The sequence below is a fragment of the Bufo bufo genome, chromosome 9, assembly GCF_905171765.1.
Source record: "Bufo bufo chromosome 9, aBufBuf1.1, whole genome shotgun sequence".
In the NCBI taxonomy this organism is placed as follows: Eukaryota; Metazoa; Chordata; class Amphibia; order Anura; family Bufonidae; genus Bufo; species Bufo bufo.
In genome coordinates this window covers 199,969,008-199,996,850 of record NC_053397.1, presented here as the reverse complement: position 1 = coordinate 199,996,850, position 27,843 = coordinate 199,969,008, and the positions used below count along the sequence as shown (strand labels likewise).

The 27,843-nt window shown below is 44.6% G+C and overlaps 1 protein-coding gene across 2 annotated transcripts in view; it reads right to left on the bottom strand.

The window, feature by feature from the left end:
- FAF1 (Fas associated factor 1) overlaps positions 1-27,843 on the bottom strand; it is a 303,897-nt gene that overhangs the window by 155,508 nt on the left and 120,546 nt on the right. For both annotated transcript variants that reach the window (XM_040407595.1, XM_040407596.1), the window contains exon 8: positions 10,245-10,331. In XM_040407595.1, the coding sequence (XP_040263529.1) occupies positions 10,245-10,331 (87 nt within the window). The remainder of the gene's footprint in view (positions 1-10,244; positions 10,332-27,843) is intronic.

Below are 27,843 nucleotides of genomic sequence, written 5' to 3'. Positions count from 1 at the left end.
GAGCTGATGGCACGGGGGGGTGGAGAGCTGATGCACTTGAGCTAAATCGCACAGGGGGGAAAGAAGGGTGTTGGAGACTGATGGCAGGGCGTCTGAGTTTTTATAAAGGAAAACAGTCTATTAATTTATTTTTCCTTATTAGATTACTCGATTAATCGTAAAAAAAAATTATCGATAGAATACTCGATCTCTAAAATAATCGTTTACTGCATCCCTAGTGGTTTCCCTCATCGAAAACAGTGGGTTTGGCCAACAATGTATGTGTGTGGCGGACTTTAGTAATGTGTTGCTCACACTGAATGTATAATGCTACTTACGAGATAATAAATAGATTGATACTATGGGTTGTTGGGGTCCAAGCATCGCGTTAGTCTAAGGCCTCATTCACACAACCGTAAGCCATCAGTGCCCATATAGCGGACCGCAAACGGCGGTTCCACAATATACTGTCACTGGCCGTGTAAATTCCATATTACGGAAGCGGACATATTGACTTGACATGGAGCAGAGGCATGGATCAAAAGTCCACAGAAGCACCCAGAAGAGCTTCCATGGGCTTTGGGGACATGACCTATCTTTTGCCGTATATTGCAAACCCATTCGAATTAATGGGTCTGCACCGAAATATGGGAAGCACATGGCCGGTGTCTGTGCACTGCGGACCACAATGGCACTGGCGCAGAAGGCAAATTTCTTTAGCAAAAAGGCAAAAAATTTATTAATAAAGTATATTAGAAACATTATTTTTGGGGCATTTGGGACATTTATTAGAAAAAAAAAGTTTAATAAAAGTTGAGTTACTCTTTAAAAATAAATTGGAATATTTCAAAGTCTACAACTACAATCCCCCAATTCAACCTCAGGCTTAGATACTAATATAGTAGTATTAGTGGTAAGACCCAAATCTTCTAATTCCTCATGAAATAAAGGATCTGATAAAGTAATGCCTTGTTTTGAGCGAGGTTGAGATCCGCACATTAACAGGTAATGGGTTAAATAAAATACATTTAGAAAGTCCCAAAAACAATTTACCCAACCCCCCGATAATTAGGACACATGCAACAATAACGTTGGCGGCCAGATTTTGGAGAATAAATTGGAATACCGCCTTACGGGGAGGCTATAGGCTTTGCCGAGACGTCGCTGGTGATAAATCTGCGATAAATCTGCGGGGATTAAAATAAACATCTTCTTTAATTAGACCCGGCAGATTAATTCACAGTGTTAAAATTATTCCTTCACTAAAGAAACCAAAAAGTGCCCCTGTTAATGTGCAAAATGAGATTTCTGGGGGTTTGTCCTCTGTGTGAATCTCAGCTTCGCTGTCACAGCTTGAATATATTCTTCAGACGTTGCCCCCCCCTCCTCCTTCCTGGTGGAGACGTGCTATTGACAAGTGTTGCAGAGCGCCAGGTTTCACTGTGGAGGGGAAGGTAGGTTGTCGAGTCCGTGGGGAAATGCAGTCACAGTTATTTTTTAAATGATTCATAACAATATATGAATTATTTATCGAGAAGTTTATTACATACCGTCAGACCTAAGGACCTGCACATAACGTGCGGCAGAAGAGGACATAGCGCCGTGAACCATGATAAGCAATATGACAACTCGGGAAAAACAAATTGTATACACTGGTCGGCCATAACATTAAAGCCACCCACTTAAAGGGGTATTCTGGTTACAGAAAGTTACCCCCTAGCCACAGGATAGGGAATAACTAATGCCGTTGGGACCCCCAACGATTACAAGAACGGGTTTCACCCCTCTGAAATGGACGGAGCAGCGGGTTGGACATGCGCACTGCCGCACCATTTATTTCTATGGGAGTGCTGGAGATAGCAGAGTTACCATAGGGCTGAAACGATTACTCGATTGAATAGAATAATTTGACATAAAAAAAATCCTCAATGCAAATTTTTTGCATCGAGGATTCATATGTCAGGTGACCACGGAGCGTAAGTGAAGCGCTTGCTATTACTCACTGCTCTGTGGTCACCCGCCGGCCCGCACCACGCTGCACTGTATCCTGACACATAGTCAGGTCATAGTGCATGCAAGTGCGCACTACGACCCGACGCTGTGTGACGGCAGGACGACATGGCAGTGTGTGGGGAAGAAGATGGAGGAGCTGTGGAGCGGCGCCCCTACAGGAGAGGTTTATTTCACTGGTGCTGGGGACATGGCTAGGAGGGGGAGATGGTGGCACTAGGGGGGGACAGCTGGTGTCATGGGTGGCACCTGATGGCACTGAGGGGGCAGCTGATGGCACTGAGGGGGCAGCTGATGGCACTGAGGGGGCAGCTGATGGCACTGAGGGGGCAGCTGATGGCACTGAGGGGGCAGCTGATGGCACTGAGGGGGCAGCTGATGGCACTGAGGGGGCAGCTGATGGCACTGAGGGGGCAGCTGATGGCACTGAGGGGGAAGCTGATGGCACTGAGGGGGCAGCTGATGGCACTGAGGGGGCAGCTGATGGCACTGAGGGGGCAGCTGATGGCACTGAGGGGGCAGCTGATGGCACTGAGGGGGAAGCTGATGGCACTGAGGGGGCAGCTGATGGCACTGAGGGGGCAGCTGATGGCACTGAGGGGGCTGATGAGTTTTTATGAAGAAAAAAGTTCTTTTAGTCGATAGCTGCAGCCCTACCCCACTACAATGCTCCCCTAGAAATGAATGGAGCAGTGGCGTGTGTTTCCGACCAGCCACACCGTCCATTTCAAGGGGGCTCCACGCGGTCCATTTCAAGGGGGCTCCATTTCAAAGGGGCTCCACACGACGCTGTGTGACGGCAGGACGACGCAGTGCAGTGTGCGGGGAAGAAGATGGAGGAGCTGTGGAGCGGCGCCCCTACAGGAGAGGTTTATTTCACCGGTGCTGGGGACATGGCTAGGAGGGGGAGATGGTGGCACTAGGGGGGGACAGCTGGTGTCATGGGTGGCACCTGATGGCACTGAGGGGGCAGCTGATGGCACTGAGGGGGCAGCTGATGGCACTGAGGGGGCAGCTGATGGCACTGAGGGGGCAGCTGATGGCACTGAGGGGGCAGCTGATGGCACTGAGGGGGCAGCTGATGGCACTGAGGGGGCAGCTGATGGCACTGAGGGGGAAGCTGATGGCACTGGCACTGAGGGGGAAGCTGATGGCACTGAGGGGGCAGCTGATGGCACTGAGGGGGAAGCTGATGGCACTGAGGGGGCAGCTGATGGCACTGAGGGGGCAGCTGATGGCACTGAGGGGGCTGATGAGTTTTTATGAAGAAAAAAGTTCTTTTAATTAGTTTTTTGTTATTAGAATACTCTATTACAAAAATAGTCGATAGCTGCAGCCCTACCCCACTACAATGCTCCCCTAGAAATGAATGGAGCAGTGGCGTGTGTTTCCGACCAGCCACACCGTCCATTTCAAGGGGGCTCCACGCGGTACGCAGCTCCCTTTCTTGTGATCAGATAGGACCCCCACCGATCTAACAGTTATCCCCTATCGTGTGGATAAGGGATAACCGTCTGCTGGAATACCCCTTTAATATTGTGAACTTTCCACCGTGTCATCAAAACAGCCCTGATCCACCAATGCACGAATTCTGCATGAACTGCAAAATTGTCAAGCGTTAATCTAGCCTTCGCTCCGTACACTCTTAAAGGTATTGTCCCACTAAAGGGGATGTGTCACTTCAGTAAATAGCATTTATCATGTAGAGAAAGTTAATACAAGGACCTTACTAATGTATTGTGATTGACCATATTGCTTCCTGTGCTGGCTGGATTCATTTTTCCATCACATCATACACTGCTCGTTTCAAGATAGGAATGGCGGGGAGCTGCTGCGCATGCGTACCTGTGTGCGCTCCCATGGTCCTGTTCACCAGAAAGGCTGGAGCTTTTTCCTATAATGTGCAATCACAAACACCACTGCTGGATTGCAGGGTGGTCGTAACCCCCGGAAACAAGCCGTGTATAATGAGAGGGGAAAATGAATCCAGCCAGCAAAGGAGGCAATATGGACAATCACAGTACATTAGTAAGTGCCTTGTATTAACTGAGTCTACATAATAAATGCCATTTGCTGAAGTGAGACGACCCCTATAAATGATTTTGGGATGCCCATGACCCGGTTGAAGGGTTTACTGGTTGTCCTTCCTTGGACCACTTTTGGTAGGTATTAACCACTGAATACCTACAATCCTTTAAGACCTGCTGTATTAGAAATTCTCTGACCCAGTCGTCTGGCCATCATCATTTGCCCCTTGCCACAGTCACTCAGACCCTTTCACTTGCCCATTTTTCCAGCTGTCAACACATCAACTTTAAGAAAAACTGTATACTTTCTTTGACAAGTGCCACTGTCACGAGATCATCAATGCCTTTCATGTCATCTCTCAGTGGTTTTAATGTCACGGACGGTGTGCATTAATACAAACGCACAATCGGCCGGACCACCACCGTTCCAATATTAAGGGGTAATCCTAAAGATAAGCCAACAATATTAAAGATACGGATAACCCCTTTAATAATTTCATAGTGAGAAGCTTTGACAACTTTGTAATATGCTTTCTGTTTTAATTACTTTTTTTTCAATATCTCTGCTTGCTGCCAGTGAACGCAAATATTCTTGCCTACATCCAAAGGCTAGAACAGGGTCCTCATCATGAACAGCTGACACACGAGATCAGAAAAGGGCTGTACGATATTAGAAATATGCGCTATCCTTGCGCCTTGTCCCATTCACTTGAGTAGAGCTAAGCCGCCATACCAGACACAAGGACAAAGGTGCCGCCACTTATCGTCATTGGTAGTGAACATTCTAGTTTACAAAACAGATAGACCTACAAAACCTTTTGAGTCAATTGTGATTACATAGCTGGAAGAACTGCTCCAGATTTCCAGCATGCGTTACCCTCCAGAGCTGCAATCTAAATTCTGCTGGTTGTTCTTGCCAACCACGTTCCTAACAGTTCAGCTGAGCTCATTGGATGCAGGGGGTAAAACAGATTTTTCCAACATCAGATTTCTAGAGAAGGGATGTTGATCTGGGGATCAATTCTGATTCCATATTTTGAGTAAGGAAGGAATTTTTTCCCCTAATTAGGAAGATGAGGAGGGGGGAGGTAACTGGTGACGACCTCAAAGGGGTTCTTGCCTTGTTCTGTATCAACACAGGTTGGACTTTATGCACCTGTGTTTTTTTACCAAACAGTACATGCAAATAAGGCTACTTTCACATTAGCGTTTTTTGCGGATCCATCATGGATCTGCAAAAACGCTTCTGTTACCATAATACAGCCACATGCATCCGTCAGGAACGGATCCGGTTGTATTATGTCTTCTATAGCCAAGACAGATCTGGTTGTATTATGTCTTCTATAGCCAAGACAGATCTGGTTGTATTATGTCTTCTATAGCCAAGACAGATCTGGTTGTATTATGTCTTCTATAGCCAAGACAGATGTGGTTGTATTATGTCTTCTATAGCCAAGACAGATCTGGTTGTATTATGTCTTCTACAGCCAAGACAGATCCGGTTGTATTATGTCTTCTATAGCCAAGACAGATCCGGTTGTATTATGTCTTCTATAGCCAAGACAGATCCGGTTGTATTATGTCTTCTATAGCCAAGACAGATCTGGTTGTATTATGTCTTCTATAGCCAAGACAGATCCGGTTGTATTATGTCTTCTATAGCCAAGACAGATCCGGTTGTATTATGTCTTCTATGGCCAAGACAGATCTGGTTGTATTATGTCTTCTATGGCCAAGACAGATCCGGTTGTACACTGCTCAAAAAAATAAAGGGAACACAAAAATAACACATCCTAGATCTGAATTAATTAAATATTCTCCTGAAATACTTTGTTCTTTACATAGTTGAATGTTCTGACAACAAAATCACACAAAAATAAAAAAATGGAAATCAAATTTTTCAACCCATGGAGGTCTGGATTTGGAGTCACACTCAAAATTAAAGTGGAAAAACACACTACAGGCTGATCCAACTTTGATGTAATGTCCTTAAAACAAGTCAAAATGAGGCTCAGTAGTGTGTGTGGCCTCCACGTGCCTGTATGACCTCCCTACAACACCTGTGCATGCTCCTGATGAGGTGGCGGACGGTCTCCTGAGGGATCTCCTCCCAGACCTGGACTAAAGCATCTGCCAACTCCTGGACAGTCTGTGGTGCAATGTGACGTTGGTGGATAGAGCGAGACATGATGTCCCAGATGTGCTCAATTGAATTCAGGTCTGGGGAACGGGCGGGCCAGTCCATAGCATCAATGCCTTCGTCTTGCAGGAACTGCTGACACACTCCAGCCACATGAGGTCTAGCATTGTCTTGCATTAGGAGGAACACAGGGCCAACCGCACCAGCATATGGTCTCACAAGGGGTCTGAGGATCTCATCTCGGTAGCTAATGGCAGTCAGGCTACCTCTGGCGAGCACATGGAGGGCTGTGCGGCCCTCCAAAGAAATGCCACCCCACACCATTACTGACCCAATGCCAAACCGGTCATGCTGGAGGATGTTGCAGGCAGCAGAACGTTCTCCACGGCGTCTCCAGACTCTGTCACGTCTGTCACATGTGCTCAGTGTGAACCTGCTTTTATCTGTGAAGAGCACAGGGCGCCAATGGCGAATTTGCCAATCTTGGTGTTCTCTGGCAAATGCCAAACGTCCTGCACGTTGTTGGGCTGTAAGCACAACCCCCACCTGTGGACGTTGGGCCCTTATATCACCCTCATGGAGTCAGTTTCTGACCATTTGAGCAGACACATGCACATTTGTGGCCTGCTGGAGGTCATTTTGCAGGGCTCTGGCAGTGCTCCTCCTGTTCCTCCTTGCACAAAGGCGGAGATAGCGGTCGTGCTGCTGGGTTGTTGCCCTCCTACAGCCTCCTCCACGTCTCCTGATGTACTGGCCTGTCTCCTGGTAGCACCTCCATGCTCTGGACACTACGCTGACAGACACAGCAAACCTTCTTGCCACAGCTCGCATTGATGTGCCATCCTGGATAAGCTGCACTACCTGAGCCACTTGTGTGGGTTGTAGACTCCGTCTCATGCTACCACTAGAGTGAAAGCACCGCCAGCATTCAAAAGTGACCAAAACATCAGCCAGGAAGCATAGGAACTGAGAAGTGTCTGTGGTTACCACCTGCAGAACCACTCCTTTATTGGGGGTGTCTTGCTAATTGCCTATAATTTCAACCTGTTGTCTATCCCATTTGCACAACAGCATGTGAAATTGATTGTCACTCAGTGTTGCTTCCTAAGTGGACAGTTTGATTTCACAGAAGTGTGATTGACTTGGAGTTACATTGTGTTGTTTAAGTGTTCCCTTTATTTTTTTGAGCAGTGTATTATGTCTTCTATAGCCAAGACAGATCCGGTTGTATTTTGTCTTCTATAGCCAAGACAGATCCGGTTGCATTGTGTCTTCTATAGCCAAGACAGATCCGGTTGTATTATGTCTTCTATAGCCAAGACAGATCCGGTTGTATTATGTCTTCTATAGCCAAGACAGATCCGGTTGTATTATGTCTTCTATAGCCAAGACAGATCTGGTTGTATTATGTCTTCTATAGCCAAGACAGATCTGGTTGTATTATGTCTTCTATAGCCAAGACAAATCTGGTTGTATTATGTCTTCTATAGCCAAGACAGATCTGGTTGTATTATCTGTAACACAGCCCAGACGGATCCATCATGAACACCATTGAAAGTCCATGGAGGACGGATCCGTTTTCTATTGTGTCAGAGAAAACGGATCTGTCCCCATTGACTTACATTGTGAGTCAGGACGGATCTGTCTTGCTCCGCACCACATCGCGGACAGAAAAACGTTGCTTGCAGCGTTATTCTGTCCGCAATGGGAGCGCAACCAAACGGAACAGAATGCATTTTGGAGCCTTACGTTTCATACAGTTCAGTTTTGTCCCCATTGACAATGAATGGGGACAAAACGGAAGCGTTTCTTTCCGGTATTGAGACCCTATGACGGATCTCAATACCGGAAAATATTAACGCTAGTGTGAAAGTAGCCTTACTGCAGAAAAGTTTGCAAATTTTCCCGATTATGTGTGTTTCCTGCTCTACTGCGCTCTGTCACCACATCACAGCCAGGGCCATGTCATCACCATTGTAATCTGCAGGTCACAGTCACCAAGCAGGGTGCCAGGAACTGCTCTCAACTGGATATATTAAGACCTATTATTTCCACAGCGCATTTGATATAAGTAATTTTAGTACTTTGCACAGTAACAATGTCCCCCGGGGCGAGCTACATCTTACGTCTATATACACGGCTGCCGAGGCTTTAGAGAAGCTCTCGTGCGGAACCGATGGCGCACCATAAAATGCTCTTCTATGTGTGCCCGCCATAGAATGTGGTCATGAAAACAAGGCCGGGGTCTAATTCAAACAAAATCTGCCAAGTATGTGGTGATGGATGCAAGCATGCAGAAGACCCCAGGAAGGAGCTGAGCCAGTACTGCTGACAGGAGAGGGCAGGGTCCACAACTTTTATGTATTCTCCATCTTAATACAAAAAAATTAAAATAAAATACCATTAAAGGGGTCGTCTCACTTCAGGAAATAGCATTTATCATGTAGAGAAAGTTAATGCAAGGCACTTACTAATGTATTGTGATTGTCCATATTGCCTCCTTTATTCATTTTTCCATCACATTATACACTGCTAATTTCCATGGTTACGACCACCCTGTAATCCAGCAGCGATGGTCGTGCTTGCACACTACAGGAAAAAGCGCCAGCCTCTCTGGCGGCCGGGACCATGGGAGTGCGCATAGGCCTATAGTGTGCATGCACGGCCACCACTGCTGGATTACAGGGTGGTCGTAACTCCTGGATACAAGCCTTGTATAATGAATCCAGCCAGCAAAGGAGGCAATATGGACAATCACAATACATTAGTAAGTGCCTGGTATTAACTTTCTCTACATGATAAATGCCATTTACTCAATTGAGGCAACCCCTTTAAAGGGGTTTTCTGGAAGTAAGAGACCGATAACCTATCCTCAGGATAATGCTACATGCACACGACCGTTGTGTGTTTTGTGGTCCGCAAAACACGGATGGCGTCCGTGCGCGTTCCAAAATTTGTGGAACGGCACAGACAGCCTTTAATATATCTGCCTATTCTTGTCTGTAAAGCGCCGACTAGAATAGGACATGTTATTTATTTATTTTTTGCGGGGCCACAGAACGGAGTGCTGTCCGCATCTTTTGCGGCCCCATTGAAGTGAATGGGGCCGCATCCGAGCCGCCAAAAATGCGGCTCGGGTGCGGACCAAAACAACGGCCGTGGGCATGAGGCCTAAGTCATGAATTTCTCATCAGTAGAAGTCTGATTTCCAGCACCCTAGGTTCACATGGGCTGGGCGCAGCTCAATCCTGCAATACCGAGTACAGCCACTATATGGCACTGTGCTTGGAGGTCACAATACTCAGTGGAGTGCCTCAGCCTCTTCAAATAGCTGATTGACGGGGTGCCAGGTCCCCATCGATCAGATGTAGACGGTCTATGCTGAGGATATTCTACTACCGGAAAACCCCTTTAAATGGGTGCTCTAGCTAATCAAAAATAGTTGGCAGTGCAGTCAGAAGTGCTGAAAAACACACAAGAAGAAATCCTAATCTCCATCAATCCCTCATCTAACGAAGCTTGGTCCCCACTGCTCTTTACATCCGGCTCCCATCTCGTCAAGCATGGAAATGCCTCGTAATGTCTTGTCGGCCAATCCCCGGGTGAGGTGGGTCGCCTCTCTGGCCAGTGATGCCCTGCAGATCTTGCAACAAGCCCCACATTATCACATGACCATAAGCCCCTCAACCCTTTGGAAGTCAGTTCCAAAGTTTGACATACTGTGGAGCTAATCTGCAATACCAGATGCTGCCTAAAAGACAATAGTGGCGCTGTTTCAGGGGAAATTTTTTATTTTTTTTCCCCATAATCTCTTCCAACCTCTTTTTCTTCTGACACATACCAGCTCACCAGATATCGGCACTGCTGGCGGTGTGCGCAGGATACACTTCATATTTATATAGCGAGGGACGCAAGCAAGCAGCAACCCCATATTAACACTTACATTCTCTCTGAAGGTTAAAAACAACCTGCTGTCATCACAAGTTCCCCCAAAAACTGCTGCTCGCACTCGCCCGTCATCAGAAGGGCTGTGTTCTGGGAATCACAGCGGAGAGCAGAACCTACGGTACATTCACCAGGAAACTTACGCTGTCGCTTTGAGCAGAAGGAGGCCATCCTTCCCACACCTGATGGCGAACGGGGATGCTGGTGAGATCGTAGACATTTCTTTTAACCTAAGGAATAAAACAAGAATAGTGAAATGACACAATAGCCAAACAACTAAATAAGAAGACTGTGGGGGGAGGGGGGAGGGGGGAGGGGGGGGGGATAATACCGTTATCACAATGTCTCCTACAAATTACACAGCTAAACTTCCCGGAAATCAAAACTGGCACCAGTACGCTGTTTATACTAGCTTTCTCTATCTATATGGTCATACGTATCTGACGGAATTACACAGCAGTAACATTTGTACCAAATAGAGGAGATTTTGTAGAGAGATTGTCGTGAAAATGTTGCAGATTTGCTGCAGTTTTCCCTCTCTGCATTGCAGACTTTAAGGCTGTGTGTACACCTTCGGGGGCAATTTTTTTTTTTATGATTGCATTTTACTAATTTTGGGGTAAAAATATTTTTCCCAATTGGTATTTATTAAAAATATTGAGGTGTTCTGTCACAAAGGGTTAATTGTTTTTCTAGCTGTGTGTATCCTACTTTCACTTTGTGCCACTCATCTAAAGCTACGTTCACACTAGCATTTTCACTGGATCCGGCAGGGATCAGCAAAAACGCTTTTGTTACTGATACTACAACCATCTGCATGCGTTATGAACGGATCCGGCTGTATTATCTTTATCATCGCCAAGACGGATCCGTCATGAACTCCATTGAAAGTCAATGGGGGACGGATCAGTTTTCTTTTGTGTCAGAGAAAACGGATCCGTCCCCATTGACTTACATTGCGGGTCAGGACGGATCCGTCTTGCTCCGCACCACATCGCGGACAGAAAACGCTGCTTGCAGCATTATTCTGTCCGCTATGGAAAAGCAACCAAACAGAACGCATTCTGGTGAATTCCGTTTTGTACAGTTTTTTTCCCCATTAACAAGGGAAGCGTTTTCCCCCACTATTGAGATCCTATGACGGATCTCAATAGTGGAAGGGAAAGCGCAAGAGTGAAAGTAGCCCAATAACCCTTATCTCTAAATTACTGAAAGGTCACAAACACTTATTTAAGCCACATTCTTACCAGTAAGATCAGAACTGAGCTATAATGAGTGTTTATAATGTCAGAGATCAGGAGCAGTCAGCTGAACAGAACAGAGTGAAAATTCAGATCCTGCTACTAGAGCATCTCAGCCCTGTACAGAGAAAAGGGCTCCACATTTTTAATAAAGACCAATTAGCTCAAAATTACTAAAATGCAACAATAGAAGAAAATGCCCCCAAAAGGTGTACATAGCCTTTAAAATATAATCTACTTTGCAGCTACAGTAAACACTGCAGATTTTCCATGAGCAATTATGGCCTTATGCACATGGTCTGTGTATACGCATTTTTTTTTTCCAGACCTGTTGACTTCAATGGGTCTGTGGTCCTAATTTTACAGACATATTCTATATTTTCATGGAATGGACATACGGATGCGGAAAGCACATGGATTATCCATGTGCTGTTCGCATCTATATGTCTGTTCTGCAAAAAGATATAACATGTCCTAAATGTGTACCACGGACCCACTGAAGTGAATGGTTCCACAAAAAATGCAGATGCAACACTCGACTGCATCCATATTTTGCAGATACACAATCTGCCGATCCTGTGTCCAATCCCTTTGATTGACAGGGTTAGGTGTGATCACGTTTACACTGCCTGGTCCTGTCAATCAAAGTTCAGAAGGTGCAGCAGTTACAGAGAAAGCAGAGTCTCTAGGTGTAATGGCAACGCCCCCGTTGCTCCTAAAGGCTCATTTGCATATATTAAAACATCATTTTTCTCAGCAATGAGGGCACATATGAACATGAGACCAACACAGATGCCTTCAGCTGCCAAGTACATGTAACAGGTCAGCCAGTGTCAGATGCCCTTTAATCACAGTACAGATATCAGTGCTCTATTGAAGGCTTCCATTCAATGTTTACAAGCAGAGATCTTGAAAATCATGGCAAATTTGAAAAAGTATATTAAAAAAATGCTGCAAATTTTTGGGGATTACGGTAAATACCAAACAGGTTACATATACTTTACACTTTCCCTAAAGCAGATTTTTGACATTCTTTATAGTAAGGTTATAAGGGAATACGGAATACAGTAGATATACAAAGAATTTGTATAGAAGCTATCAGATACACTGAAAATTAGTAAAAATCACCTCCCAAAAGAAATTGGAAGCTTTACACTATACTTTGGTAGACGACCCCCTTCCTGACAAGCTGGCGTGCCTATGTGGACATGTGTTAATTGCCCTTTGCTGCGGAGAGACCTTCATGACCAGAGTATTTACAGAGGCACGTTCAATGAAGTCGACGTATATAGAGAGAGGTCAAGCAATATGGTCCTGCTTGACCCCAGCAGAATAAAGAAAAGCCAGGGGACGTTCAGCACCGAGATGATATGACCAAGCCATTGAGCGAGAACATCCCAGGCGCAGACACACAACGCTACAGGACTTACCTCCTCAGATCAATAAGGAATATTAAAGTGCTCCTTACTGAAAGCGTATGATTACTAATGAGCGGCATCAGACTGGACAGGGGTATCCTGAGGGTGGAATATTACATCTTCTGCAGGTTACAAAAAGGAAAAATTCTGGTTTTCCCGGACAGACACCATGCCAAAGCTCTTCACCTAGGCCAGTGATGGCGAACCTATGGCACGCGTGGGCACCCGCACCCTGGAGAAAGTCTATGGTGTACCAATATGCCTTAGACTTTTCCTGCCATTCATCAGTGCAGGACATGCTATGAACAGCACAGGCAGCACAATGAATGTAGGCAGGTTATTATAGCTAAATGATAAAGTACATGGAAGATACACTATATTGGTATTCAGGTTAAATTGCCGTGTTGGCACTTTGCGATAAATAAGTGGGTTTTGGGTTGCAGTTTGGGCACTTGGTCTCTAAGAGGTTCTCCATCACTGACCTAGGCACTACCTGCACATGCCTCCAAACCAGGCCAGTATTACAGAAAATGGAGAGCTACAAGTACAGAAGGTCGACCGCTTACCATTTTTAGGCCATATACAGCCCATATAATACCTAATAATATGCAATAATCAAATATTGCCATACAGTGCCCACTAACATGCAGTATCTAAATACTAAAGAGCCCATGTAAAACTGCCATATAATTTCCATAGAACATGCAGTATCCAAATATTACTCTACTTAACGGCCCATATAATACTGCCATATAGTGCCCAATAATATGCAGTATCCAAATAATGTATTAGTGCCATATTATTAGTGGCATTCAAAATACCGGAATGCCGGATCCGTCCTTCCGGTCTGCGAAAAAAAGTGAGAAAAATAAATGCCGGGTCCGTTTTGCCGGATGACACCAGAAAGACGGATCAAGCATGTCAATGCATTTTTCTGACTGATCAGGCTCCTGATCAGTCTTACAGATGCCATCAGTTGGCATACATTTTGCCGGATCTGCCAGGCAGTTCCGGCGACGGAACTGCTTGCCGGATCACTCTGCCGCAAGTGTGAAAGTAGCCTAAAGAGCCCATGTAATACTGCCATAACATTTTCATATAATATACAGTATCCAAATATTATTCTACTTAACGACCCATATAGTGCCCAATAATTTGCAGTGTCCAAATAATACTCTATTAAAGAGCCCAGATAATACTGTCATATATTGTCCTTACAAAATACTGCAACTCAATTCCTAAATAATACCACCATATACCATTAAGTAGTACTAGTTTTAGTGCAATCCTAGGGTTCTCATCCATAGGGCACCTAAAGGATGAGGGTGCTAGAATTGCCCGTTTTTGCCCCCCCATGAAACAAGCCCCGCTTCCCCAGCACTCATCCGAAAATGTACAATAACTTTTTTTAACAAAAATATATTTTATCCTATGAGCAGCTACCATGCCGAACTATAGAGCGCATCCCCATCTGCCCTGTCAATGGCGGCTCACACAGGAGAGCAATAAGGAAGATATCGCAAGGACGTCTCTCTAAAGTGACAACCCCCCCCCGCCCCCGAGGAGAGGACACCACAAGGCGATGTCAATGTTTCTGTCCAATGTGTGGTCCGTCTTGGGAGGTTGATCTACAGCTCTTCGTATGCTGGGGAGCAACGTTCATACAGTATCCACAGATATAGGAGAGGTGGAAATAGCAGCAAGGCAATATGTCTGCGGCCCCTGCAAACACCTGTGAGCTCCCTCCTGGGTCATCTGTGATTATTCCATTAGTTTCGGGCAATCAGGGCTAGATGAGGGGATTAACACCAATCCCTACTTCATTGCATCCAGCAGCAGCAGCAGAACTCGCTTAATGAAGCTTCAAAAAAGACGACTCTGGTTACCGCACATCAATCTTGTGCATTCAGGCCATGTTACAGAAAATAAAGGGGAGGGGGATATACTTCACTCAGAGGTGGTAAGACGCTGGATTACGGTCAATTTTATTCTACATCTAAGTAAGGCTACGTTCACACGGCCGTATCCGTTTTTCAGTCCGCAAAATGCAAATACTGGTAATGTGCATCCTGCATTTTTTGCGGGCCCTCTTATCAAAATGCCTATTTTTGCCTGTAAAACAGACAAGATAAGGACGTTTTCTATAATTTGCTGCACAGATTCGGATAGCACATGGATGACATGAAGGTCCCGATTAAGAACTATTAAGTTCGAAACGCGTAGACCGATCCTGTGGTACTGTACCCACGGTATGTGGTTTATTTATTTTTTCCAGACTTTATTAAACGGTGAGGTTTTAACACAGACCTCGTGTGCTGGGCTTCAGCTTTTTTACATTCGTGTGCACATCGTCGTAAAAAGTACAGTAGTGCAATCCGAGGAGCAATCCACGTGCAATCCGTAAAAAAAAAAATGTGGATCGGATGCAGAGAAAGAATACAGTTCTCTAAATGAGGGCTAAATAGCAGAATTTTACTATTTCTGGGTTCGGGGACTTAGGGCTGATTCACACAACCGTGTTCGGCCTGGGAAACACTGTCCCTGTGTCGGCCATATCTCCCGGACCGACCTGAACTGACTGCATGGTAATAAAGTAGGATACAGTCAGTTCCTATCCGATTGCGGCTCCATTGTGTTGAGCTCACACTACAGTACAATATATTAGGGATCGACCGATTATCGGATTTACCGATGTTATCGGCCGATATTCATGATTTTATCGGTATCTAACCTTGCTGATCATGCTGATAATGCGTCCAGCCCCCCCCAATCTGTCTCGAAGTCTCGCGGCTCCGCGCGGCAAACCAAGGCGTGCGCACGAAACACGGGAATTCTGGAGAGGAGCTGAAGTCCCGGCCCTGAAGTAGTGCTGTCTGCCGTGTGCCGTTCAAGTCTGCTCTGCCGCTTGTGTGCCAGCCCAGGTAAACCGCTTGGTTTGCCAAATTGCTACTAAAAAGGTCATTTTCTTTTCTTTCCGCTAATACCATGTTGTGGTTGGTGGTTGCTGGAAATTGGCATTTGGCACTAGTATATTCTAAATGTAAATTATAAATTAATAAAGCATCTATACTAAATGATAATAAGCAAGCAGGCCATGGTAGTCAGTGAGGGGGGAGGGGTGGTGGTGCTGCTGGATATGGCGCTATATATTATAATAAAGCTCTGGGCGTAATTGTTTGCATTAGATTTATATTATAAAACATGTTCATTTAACAGCAGATTTGTGTAGGAATTTTTATTTTTTTTCAAAAATGAAGATGCACACAATATCGGTATAAGTTACCGGCTATCGGCCTGAAAGTTTGCAGGTTATCGGTATATGCTCTAAAAAAAAAAACGCAATCAGATAGGAACTGACTATCATAAATCACTGTTTGAGTCAGGGGAGATGCGGCCGATGAAGGGATAGCGTTTCCCAGGCCAAGCTCAGGCATTTCAAACCGCCCTTAGGACTCATGCACACGGCGTTGACGTTTTTGCGTTCCGCAAATCGCATATCCGCAAAACACAGTTACCAGCCAAAAGCCTGCCGCCTTTTTATTTCTTCTTCTCCTTCAGAAATGTCCTCTCCTTGTCCGCAAAACGGACAAGAATAGGAATTGTTCTATATATTTTTTTCGGAAAAGACGTAGGGATGCGTACAGCACAGGGTGTGCTGTCCACATCTTTTGCAGTCCCATTGAAGTGAATGGGTCTGCATCCGATCTGCAAAAAAATGTGTGGATCGGGTGTGGGCCAAAACCACGATCATGTGCTTGAACCCTTAAGGCTGTGAATATAGAGGCATGACGAAGATGGTGAAACGCGCATCGAGGGGTTGCGCCCTGGCCGTTTAGCAGCACACCATGTCTAGGGGTATGCTACTGTTTAGCTTGCATAGGTCTCTGTTATTCTAACATGAGACCAATGTCTGCACCCCTCAGGGGTAGTGCCATGTCTTTATTGTAACATGTACTGCAGATAGTTATTATTACGATATCATATTAGTTTAACGCTACCTCCAATATTCTTGTGTATGACGCATCTATAGGTATGCTATAAGTGTTACTATTTATGATTCTTTTCTGTATAGTAAATGTCGACATGTTATAACTGCCATTATCTTGTCAACCGTGTTATGTTTCACATGTTGTTATCATGCATGGCCGGGTGTGTTTCTGTACACGTGCAGCTTAAAGACTTTGCGCTGCTCTTTTTGTGTGTTTTTCTGAATTTTTCTTATGTCCGTTTGATAGTGGAGATTCTGTTTGTACTCTGGACCAAAATTTTCTTTTAAATATTTGGATATCACATCATAATGTCATTGTGCTCGTGTTGTGACACACGACATTAGGCATTTACGATGTGAGAGTTCCCCAAAAAAATACAAACCTGCGGAATTTTCAGTTGCAAGTCTATGCCAGTATAGACCAATGCAAGTCATGTGCAAGTGCAACCGATTTACAGCCAAACCGCACCGTGCAAATAGTCGCCCAGCAAGTGGCAGAGAGATCGCCCGCAAGTCAAAACTCCACTGCAGAAAAATCGGCTCCATGTGGCTGCAGTCTAATACTCTGAAAGGTTACCGCGTTTCAGCTGGCCAGGGTTTCCCCCCCCGGATCTTTGGAGACCAGTCATGGGCTCCCCAAAGACAGCAACGTTCATGGCCATGTTCACGTCAAAGATCTGACTGATTTCGCACCTAAGGCTGGACTTACACGGTGACATCCACTGAACGACAGTGGAGCCAATGAACTGAATGGGGTCACAGGATGGCTCACAAGTTGCCGAGACATCGATCCCAGAATTGCATATAAAAAAAAATAATTCTTGCAATGTTGGATTGTTTTGCGATTCTGGGGCTCAGAACCCCTGAAACCTGCGGGCTGTGCTACGACCCCATTCAGTGCCATCTCTGGTCAGCCAAGATCGCCATGTAGTCCCACAGCCTACATCCTGATGAAATCAGTGCATCCAACGCATGTGAATAGGCTTCAATTGTTAACCATTTCACACATAAAATGTAACGGGGCTAATCTTCCTTTGGATCTGCAACACAGGCAACACCTCTATATATTCCAAGGTACAAATCTATGTGTCCGCCTCAGATTTCTGCCACGGATCCTCCAAACCATACACGTGGAATTTGTGGTAGCCTTACAGTAAGGCCTCATGCACACGACCGTTGTTGTGTTCTGTGTCCATGGTTTTCTGCGGACCCATTGACTTTCAATGGATCCGTTGAAAACTCGGATAATGCACCGTTTGTCATCCACGTCCGTGATCCGTGTTTCCAGTCTGTCAAAAAAATATGACCTGTCCCATTTTTTTCACGGACAACGGTTCGCGGACCCATTCAAGTCAATGGGTCCGTGAAAAAACACGGAGGCATATAAGATTGTCGTCCGCGCGCACGCGTCTGTTTTTTTCCTATCATTTGCATGGCAAACTTGACTTAGATTTTTTTTCACTTTCCTTCATGTCTGGTGATCCTCCAAAAATCAAGGAAGACAAAAACGGAAACGGATCACGGAACAACGGAACCCCGTTTTGCGGACCGCGAAAAAATCAGGCTAAGGCTACTTTCACACTTGCGTTTTTCTTTTCCGGCATAGAGTTCCGTCACAGGGGCTCTATACCGGAAAATAACTGATCAGGCATATCCCCATGCACTCTGAATGGAGAGTAATCCGTTCAGTTTGCATCAGGATGTCTTCAGTTCAGTCGTTTTGACTGATCAGGCAAAAGAGAAAACCGTAGCATGCTACGGTTTTATCTCCGGCGAAAAAAACTGAAGACTTGCCTGAATGCCGGATCCGGCATTTTTTTCCATAGGAATGTATTAGTGCCGGATCCGGCATTCAAAATACCGGAATGCCGGATCCGTCCTTCCGGTCTGCGCATGCGCAGACCTTTAAAAATGAAAAAAAAAAAAAAAACGGATCCGTTTTGCCTGATGACACCGGAAAAAACGGATCCGGTATTGCAATGCATTTTTCTGACTGATCAGGCATTTTTCTGACTGATCAGGATCCTGATCAGTCTGAAAAATGCCTGATCAGTCAGAAAAAATGACATCCGTTTGCATACAGTTTGCCTGATCAGGCAGTCAGTTCAGGCAACGGAACTGCCTGCCGGAATCAAACAACGCAAGTGTGAAAGTACCCTAAACAAGTTATAAGAGCTTCTAAAGCACAGGCAGAAGAGAAATTAGCTCAGTCAGGGAAAAAAGACGATAAGGCATTCTTCAGATACATAAATGAAAAAAGGAAACTAAAACAAGGAATTACAAAATTAAAAACAAAAGAAGGAAGGTAGATGGAAGAAGATAAAGAACTAGCTGACTGCCTCAATGAATACTTCTGTTCAGTCTTTACGAAGGAAAATGAAGGAAAAGGACCTTGGTTAGGAAGAAAGACTAATGAATCTTTTGATGCATGTGTCTTTACAGAGGAAGAGGTTCTAAGTCAGCTGTCTAAAATCAATACAAATAAGTCACAGGGGCCTGATGGGATACACCCAAAGCTATTAACCACCTCGTTGCACCAAGCACCACACTACACTACACCCCCCCCCCTTCCCGTCACTTATTAACCCCTTGATCACCCCTGATCACCCCATATAGACTCCCTGATCACCCCCCTGTCATTGATTACCCCCCTGTCATTGATCACACCCCTGTAAAGCTCCATTCAGACGTCCGCATGATTTTTACGGATCCACTGATAGATGGATCGGATCCGCAAAACGCACACGGACGTCTGAATGGAGCCTTACAGGGGCATGATTAATGACTGTGGTGATCACCCCATATAGGACTCCCTGATCACCCCCCTGTCATTGATTACCCCCCTGTCATTGATCACCCCCTTGTAAAGCTCCATTCAGATGTCCGCATGAATTTTACGGATCCACTGATAGATGGATCGGATCCGCAAAACGCACACGGACGTCTGAATGAAGCCTTACACGGGCGTGATCAATGACTGGTGATCACCCCCCTGTCATTGATCACCCCCCCCCCGTCATTGATCACCCCTCTGTAAGGCTCCATTCAGACATTTTTTTGGCCCAAGTTAGCGGAAATTTTTTTTTTTTCTTACAAAGTCTCATATTCCACTAACTTGCGTCAAAAAATTAAATCTCACAAGAAACTCACCATACCCCTCACGGAATCCAAATGCGTAAAAATTTTTAGACATTTATATTCCAGACTTCTTCTCACGCTTTAGGGCCCCTAGAATGCCAGGGCAGTATAAATACCCCACATGTGACCCCATTTCGGAAAGAAGACACCCCCAGGTATTCCGTGAGGGGCATATTAAGTCCATGAAAGATTGAAATTTTTGTCCCAAGTTAGCGGAAAGGGAGACTTTGTGAGAAAAAAAAAAATAAAATCAATTTCCGCTAACTTGTGCGAAAAAAAAAAAATTTCTATGAACTCGCCATGCCCCTCATTGAATACCTTGGGGTGTCTTCTTTCCAAAATGGGGTCACATGTGGGGTATTTATACTGCCCTGGCATTCTAGGGGCCCTAAAGCGTGAAAAGAAGTCTGGGATCCAAATGTCTAAAAATGCCCTCATAAAAGGAATGTGGGCCCCTTTGCGCATTTAGGCTGCAAAAAAGTGTCACACATCTGGTATCGCCGTACTCAGGAGAAGTTGGGGAATGTGTTTTGGGGTGTCATTTTACATATACCCATGCTGGGTGAGAGAAATATCTTGGCAAAAGACAACTTTTCCGATTTTGTTATACAAAGTTGGCATTTGACCAAGATATTTATCTCACCCAGCATGGGTATATGTAAAATGACACCCCAAAACACATTCCCCAACTTCTCCCGAGTACGGAGATACCACATGTGTGGCACTTTTTTGCAGCCTAGGTGGGCAAAGGGGCCCACATTCCAAAGAGCACCTTTCGGATTTTACAGGTCATTTACCTACTTACCACACATTAGGGCCCCTGGAAAATGCCAGGGCAGTATAACTACCCCACAAGTGACCCCATTTTGGAAAGAAGACACCCCAAGGTATTCCGTGAGGGGCATGGCGAGTTCCTAGAATTTTTTATTTTTTGTCACAAGTTAGTGGAAAATGATGATTTTTTTTTTATTTTTTTTTTTCTTACAAAGTCTCATATTCCACTAACTTGTGACAAAAAATAAAAACTTCCATGAACTCACTATGCCCATCAGCGAATACCTTGGGGTGTCTTCTTTCCAAAATGGGGTCACTTGTGGGGTAGTTATACTGCCCTGGCATTCTAGGGGCCCAAATGTGTGGTAAGGAGTTTGAAATCAAATTCTGTAAAAAATGACCAGTGAAATCCGAAAGGTGCTCTTTGGAATATGGGCCCCTTTGCCCACCTAGGCTGCAAAAAAGTGTCACACATCTGGTATCTCCGTATTCAGGAGAAGTTGGGGAATGTGTTTTGGGGTGTCATTTTACATATACCCATGCTGGGTGAGAGAAATATCTTGGCAAAAGACAACTTTTCCCATTTTTTTATACAAAGTTGGCATTTGACCAAGATATTTATCTCACCCAGCATGGGTATATGTAAAAAGACACCCCAAAACACATTCCTCAACTTCTCCTGAATACAGAGATACCAGATATGTGACACTTTTTTGCAGCCTAGGTGGGCAAAGGGGCCCATATTCCAAAGAGCACCTTTCGGATTTCACTGGTCATTTTTTACAGAATTTGATTTCAAACTCCTTACCACACATTTGGGCCCCTAGAATGCCAGGGCAGTATAACTACCCCACAAGTGACCCCATTTTGGAAAAAAGAGACCCCAAGGTATTTCGTGATGGGCATAGTGAGTTCATAGAACTTTTTATTTTTTGTCACAAGTTAGTGGAATATGAGACTTTGTAAGAAAAAAAAAGAAAAAAAAAATCATCATTTTCCGCTAACTTGTGACAAAAAATAAAAAGTTCTATGAACTCACTATGCCCATCAGCGAATACCTTAGGGTGTGTACTTTCCGAAATGGGGTCATTTGTGGGGTGTTTGTACTGTCTGGCCATTGTAGAACCTCAGGAAACATGACAGGTGCTCAGAAAGTCAGAGCTGCTTCAAAAAGCGGAAATTCACATTTTTGTACCATAGTTTGTAAACGGTAGAACTTTTACCCAAACCATTTTTTTTTTACCCAAACATTTTTTTTTTATCAAGGACATGTAGAACAATAAATTTTGAGCAAAATTTATATATGGATCTCGTTTTTTTTTGCAAAATTTTACAACTGAAAGTGAAAAATGTCATTTTTTTGCAAAAAAAATCATTAAATTTCGATTAATAACAAAAAAAAGTAAAAATGTCAGCAGCAATGAAATACCACCAAATGAAAGCTCTATTAGTAAGAAGAAAAGGAGGTAAAATTCATTTGGGTGGTAAGTTGCATGACCGAGCAATAAATGGTGAAAGTAGTGTAGGTCAGAAGTGTAAAAAGTGGCCTGGTCTTTCAGGGTGTTTAAGCACTGGGGGCTGAGGTGGTTAAAAGAGCTCAGCGGTGAACTAGCAAAACCATTAACAGATTTATTTAACCAATCACTGGCAACAGGAGTCGTCCCAGAAGATTGGAAATTAGCAAATGTTGTGCCGATTCACAAGAAAGGTAGTAGGGCGGAATCGGGCAACTATAGGCCAGTAAGCCTGACATCAATAGTGGGGAAATTAATGGAAACCATACTTAAAGAGAGGATTGTGGAATATCTAAAATCCCATGGATTGAAAGATGAAAAACAGCATGGGTTTACTTCAGGGAGATCATGTCAAACTAATCTTATAGATTTTTTTGATTGGGTGACTAAAACAATAGATGGCGGAGGTGCAGTAGACATCGCTTATCTAGACTTCAGTAAGGCTTTCGATACTGTCCCACACAGAAGGCTTATCAATAAATTGCAGTCTTTGGGCTTGGACTCCCATATTGTTGAATGGATTAGGCAGTGGCTGAGGGACAGACAACAGAGGGTTGTAGTCAATGGAGTATATTCAGACCAAGGTCTTGTTACCAGTGGGGTACCTCAGGGATATGTTCTGGGACCCATATTGTTTAATATCTTTATCAGCGAAATTGCAGAAGGCCTCGATGGTAAGGTGTGTCTTTTTGCTGATGACACAAAGATTTGTAACAGGGTTGATGTTCCCGGAGGGATACACCAAATGGAAAAGGATTTAGGAAAACTAGAGGAATGGTCAAAAATCTGGCAACTAAAATTTAATGTGGATAAGTGCAAAATAATGCACCTGGGACGTAAAAACCCAAGAGCAGAATATAAAATCAGTGATACAGTCCTAACCTCAGTATCTGAGGAAAGGGATTTAGGGGTCATTATTTCAGAAGACTTAAAGGTAGGCAGACAATGTCATAGAGCAGCAGGAGATGCTAGCAGAATGCTGGGGTGTATAGGGAGAGGCATTACCAGTAGAAAGAGGGAGGTGCTCATGCCGCTCTACAGAGCAGTAGTGAAACCTCATCTGGAGTATTGTGCTCAGTACTGGAGACCATATCTCCAGAAGGATATTGATACTTTGGAGAGAGTTCAGAGAAGAGCTACTAAACTGGTACATGGATTGCAGGATAAAACTTAGCAGGAAAGATTAAAGGACCTTAACATGTATAGCTTGGAAGAAAGACGAGACAGAGGGGATATGATAGAAACTTTTAAATACATAAAAGGGAATCAACAAGGTAAAAGAGGAAAGAATATTTAAAAGAAGAAAAACTGCCACAAGAGGACATGGTTTTAAATTATAGGGGCAAAGGTTTAAAAGTAATATCAGGAAGTATTACTTTACTGAGAGAGTAGTGGATGCATGGAATTGCCTTCCTGCAGAAGTGGTAGCTGCAAATACAGTGGAGGAGTTTAAGCATGCATGGGATAGGCATAAGGCCATCCTTCTTATAAGATAGGGCCAGGGGCTATCCATAGTATTCAGTATATTGGGCAGACTAGATGGGCCAAATGGTTCTTATCTGCCGACACATTCTATGATTCTAAATCGTGTGCATGAGGCCTAAGGATGGCGTGCTTTGCCATAGGAGCAGGCAAAAGCTGGCAGAGGAGTCTCTTCTCTCACCATTAGACATGCAGGGTACAGCCTTTTTGGCAGGACATTTTCAAAATATGTTTTCAAGTGACTGGTGAGAGGGTTTCTCCTACTCCTCAGCTGGCTCTCCTCTCGCTCTGAGGTTCAATTTTTTTCGATTAGAAAAGGGATTTTTTTGTCACTTTACATCAGCTGCTCACACTGTCCTTCATAGACACTGGAGATCTTATTCCCCTCCATCAATTCAGGAGTGGGTCGCTGAGAAGGATCTGCTGGAGCGATTGGAGATTCTGGTAGCGGAGGGCAAGGACACCTCAGAGGTGGTGCTTAGGACTTGGGCTCTTTGGGACGATTTGAAAGCAGGCCATGGATGATTGGACGGCAACCATCTTGTTTAATCAGTCTCCCCTCTTTTTTTTTTATTTCTGCGCTTTTCTTTTCATCTTCTTATTCTTCTTTTCTACTCGCTCTGCATTTCTGTACTTTCTCTTACTACTAAGCGTTTTGAAGATGTGAACTGGGGCCCAAGAAGATTAGAAAAGGTTTTCTGAAACTTTAATACTGATGACCTTTCCTCTGGATAGGTCATCAGTTTTCTGATGGGTGGGGATCCAACACCTGGGATGCTGTATGACAAGGCACTGGCGCACCTGGTGAGCGCTGCTGCCTTCTCTTCAGCTCCCCGACCACAGCGCCATACATTGTAAAGCGGCTGCGCTCGGTATTGCAGCCCAACTCCATTCACTTCTATGGGGCTACGTGACCGATGAACATGACATCACATGGCCTAGGCAAAGCTGAGAGAAGGCCACGGCGCAACTGCGAGTTACCCTGCCTTCTCGAACAACTTCTCAGCGGGGGGGTCCCACCGATCAGATACTGATGACTTATCTAGAGGATAGGTCATCAGTAATAAAGTCTCGGAAAACTCCTTTAAGCTACCGCTCGATATTCAATCCAGCCATGGAAGAGTTAAAATAACATCACCCAGAAGCATGGATTCCCCACATTCCTTTCAGCTGGGAATCACCACCGGCTGCATTATGAAATGAACAGTGGTTGCCTCTTCTATTAACTTATCGGCAACCGCACCGATTTCAATAACATTCCAGCGCTATCGAGAGCTTGAAAGGCCTCATCTTGTTATAGTGTTGTGTTGGTATAAAGCACAATGCCAGACTGATGTGCCGCACAAAAGTGATCAAAGATTCGCTCATGTTTGCCAGCGAACATGTATTCTCCACGCTTATTCTAGCACAGTGACCCCTGCTTAACAGCTTATCTCAAAGAAAACCAGTTATCACAGGCGGCCCCCGCTGTGAGCCTGCCATCGCCATCATGTTTGATGAAATCAATTCATGGGGATAACTAGTTTGTTTTGAGGAGATGCCAGCGCTGCCCGCTCTCGCTTCACATTTATCACTTACTAAAGAAACACGCTATTCTTCCGGGATACAGGGGTACGGCACGGCATTAAGGATGGAATTTTATGTATCAATTTGCTGGAAGGTTCTAGACCTATCAAAAAATCACGCAGGGTTCATCCTCCTTGTGAATCAGTGCAGGCCTTATGGATATTCGACCCCACGGGCAACTTTGTACCTACAATAACTGAATTCAAAAAGTAACCAGGTGGTTCAGATCATGCAGGATGGACCTTGCGCCACCACTGCGTCATTACCCCATCCGCTGAAAAATCCAAAAAAGTCACCTTTCACTTCCCCGTATGTCTCGGAAAAGGAGCAAAATTCGCAGGGTCTGGGCAGCGGACCTACCCAGACTAGAAATCTGAATGCGATACCTACAGAGATGCATTGACGTAAGGATAATTAGGACAACAATCCGAGGGGTGATCCCATAATTAACGTAAAAAATGAAAAGCAGGAACCGTATAGTACATGACAATGTATAACAAAGCTAGAACCAGCCCTGTACCTGACATGGAACCAGAAATCTCCCCATTCACTGCTCTGATAGATTTCTTACAAGATGGAACCCAGGGGTGTGTTCCTTCTCAAGGAGACGTGTTCCTTCTCAAGGAGACGTGTTCCTTCTCAAGGAGACGTGTTCCTTCTCAAGGAGACGTGTTCCTTCTCAAGGAGACGTGTTCCTTCTCAAGGAGACGTGTTCCTTCTCAAGGAGACGTGTTCCTTCTCAAGGAGACGTGTTCCTTCTCAAGGAGGCGTGTTCCTTCTCAAGGAGGCGTGTTCCTTCTCAAGGAGGCGTGTTCCTTCTCAAGGAGGCGTGTTCCTTCTCAAGGAGGCGTGTTCCTTCTCAAGGAGGCGTGCCCCTTTTTCTGCAGCTTTCTCCCTGTAACTGTCACAGTTTTTAACAGTAGATACGGCTGGTGGCGGTTGAAGGAAGCAATTGAGCATGTGTGACCGCCTGGGGTGGACAGAGAAATAAGGAAAAGAAACACACAGCAGGTGGCGCTGTACATTTCATTGAATAGCTAAGTGGCTACACAAAATTCTTAAATTACATGCAATTACAAAAGTATTCAGGTGCTGGTTTGAAAGGGACAATCCCTTTTGGGACATTTTTGTATTCTGGTTCTATGACTGTATAAAATGTGTAGATCCACTGAAGGATCTGCAGTTGGAAACATTGCTGCAGGAGTTCAGGAGGCTATCGGACGGTCTTCATATCTCCAAATACAAACTGACCTCTTGTCTAGTTCCCTCCACACAAAATGTTCTAATAGTGGGTTCATATATAACACAAGTGACCTGAATACTGATAGTTGTGCACTGTGCATCTGCCAGCTGGACACAAGATTTACCCAAATGAAAACTATGGGATCAGATTTGCCATCATCTTCCTTCCGGCTCTTTTCTACTATGCCAGAAGGAAAAAAGACTGGAGGGATGAATATACTGCATGACTCTTAGGCCTCTTTCACACGGACGTCACGTTTTAGCTCAGGATGCGTCCCGGGTGCATTGCGGCAAACCCACGCGAGTAGGTACGCAATTTCAGTCAGTTTTGACTGCGATTGCGTTCCGTTGTTCAGTTTTTATCGCGCGGGTGCAATGCACTTTGCACGCGCGTGATAAAAAACTGAATGTGGTACCCAGCCCCGAACTTCTTCACTGAAGTTCAGGTTTGGGTTCAAGGTTGTGTAGATGTGATTATTTTCCCTTATAACAGTGTTATAAGGGAAAATAATAGCATTCTTAATACAGAATACTTAATACAAAAATAAAATAAAAAATAATTTAACTCACCTTAATCCACTTGTTCGCGCAGCCCGGCTTCTCTTCTTTTTCAGGACCTGGATAAAGGACCTGTGGTGACGTCACTGCGCTCATCACATGGTCCATCACATGATGCATCACCATGGTGATGGATCATGTGATGAGCATAGTGACATCACCACAGGTCCTTTTCCTCCTGCACAGCAAAGAAGAAGAAAGAAGAGAAGGCAGGATGCGAACAAGTGGATTAAGGTGAGTTAAATTATTTTTTATTATTTTTTAACCCCTCCAGCACTATTGTACTAAGCATTCTGTATTAAGAATGCTATTATTTTCCTTTATAACCATGTTATAAGGGAAAATAATATAATTATCGGGTCTCCATCCCGATCATCTCCTAGCAACCATGCGTGAAAATCGCACCGCATCCGCACTTGCTTTGCGGATGCTTGCGATTTTCTCGCAGCCCCATTCACTTCTATGGAACCTGCATTGCGTGAAAAACGCACAAAAAAGAGCAAGTGATGCGTGAAAATCGCCGCTCATCTGCACAGCCCCATAGAAATGAATCGGTCCGGATTCAGTGCGGGTGCAATGCGTTCACCTCACGCATTGAAGCCGCGCGGAAATCTCGCCCGTGTGAAAGAGGCCTTAGACTGCTTCCTATCTTATGGAAGGAGACATGGTAACTAAATGTTACCCCTTATCCCAAACATCAGCTGTTCTTGCTGCTTGGATGAAACACCGTATAAATAACATGCTCATAATAACGGGGTTGTCTGACCAGTGAAAAAAATATCATTAAAAAAAAAGTTCCGAATGATATTTTTTATATATAT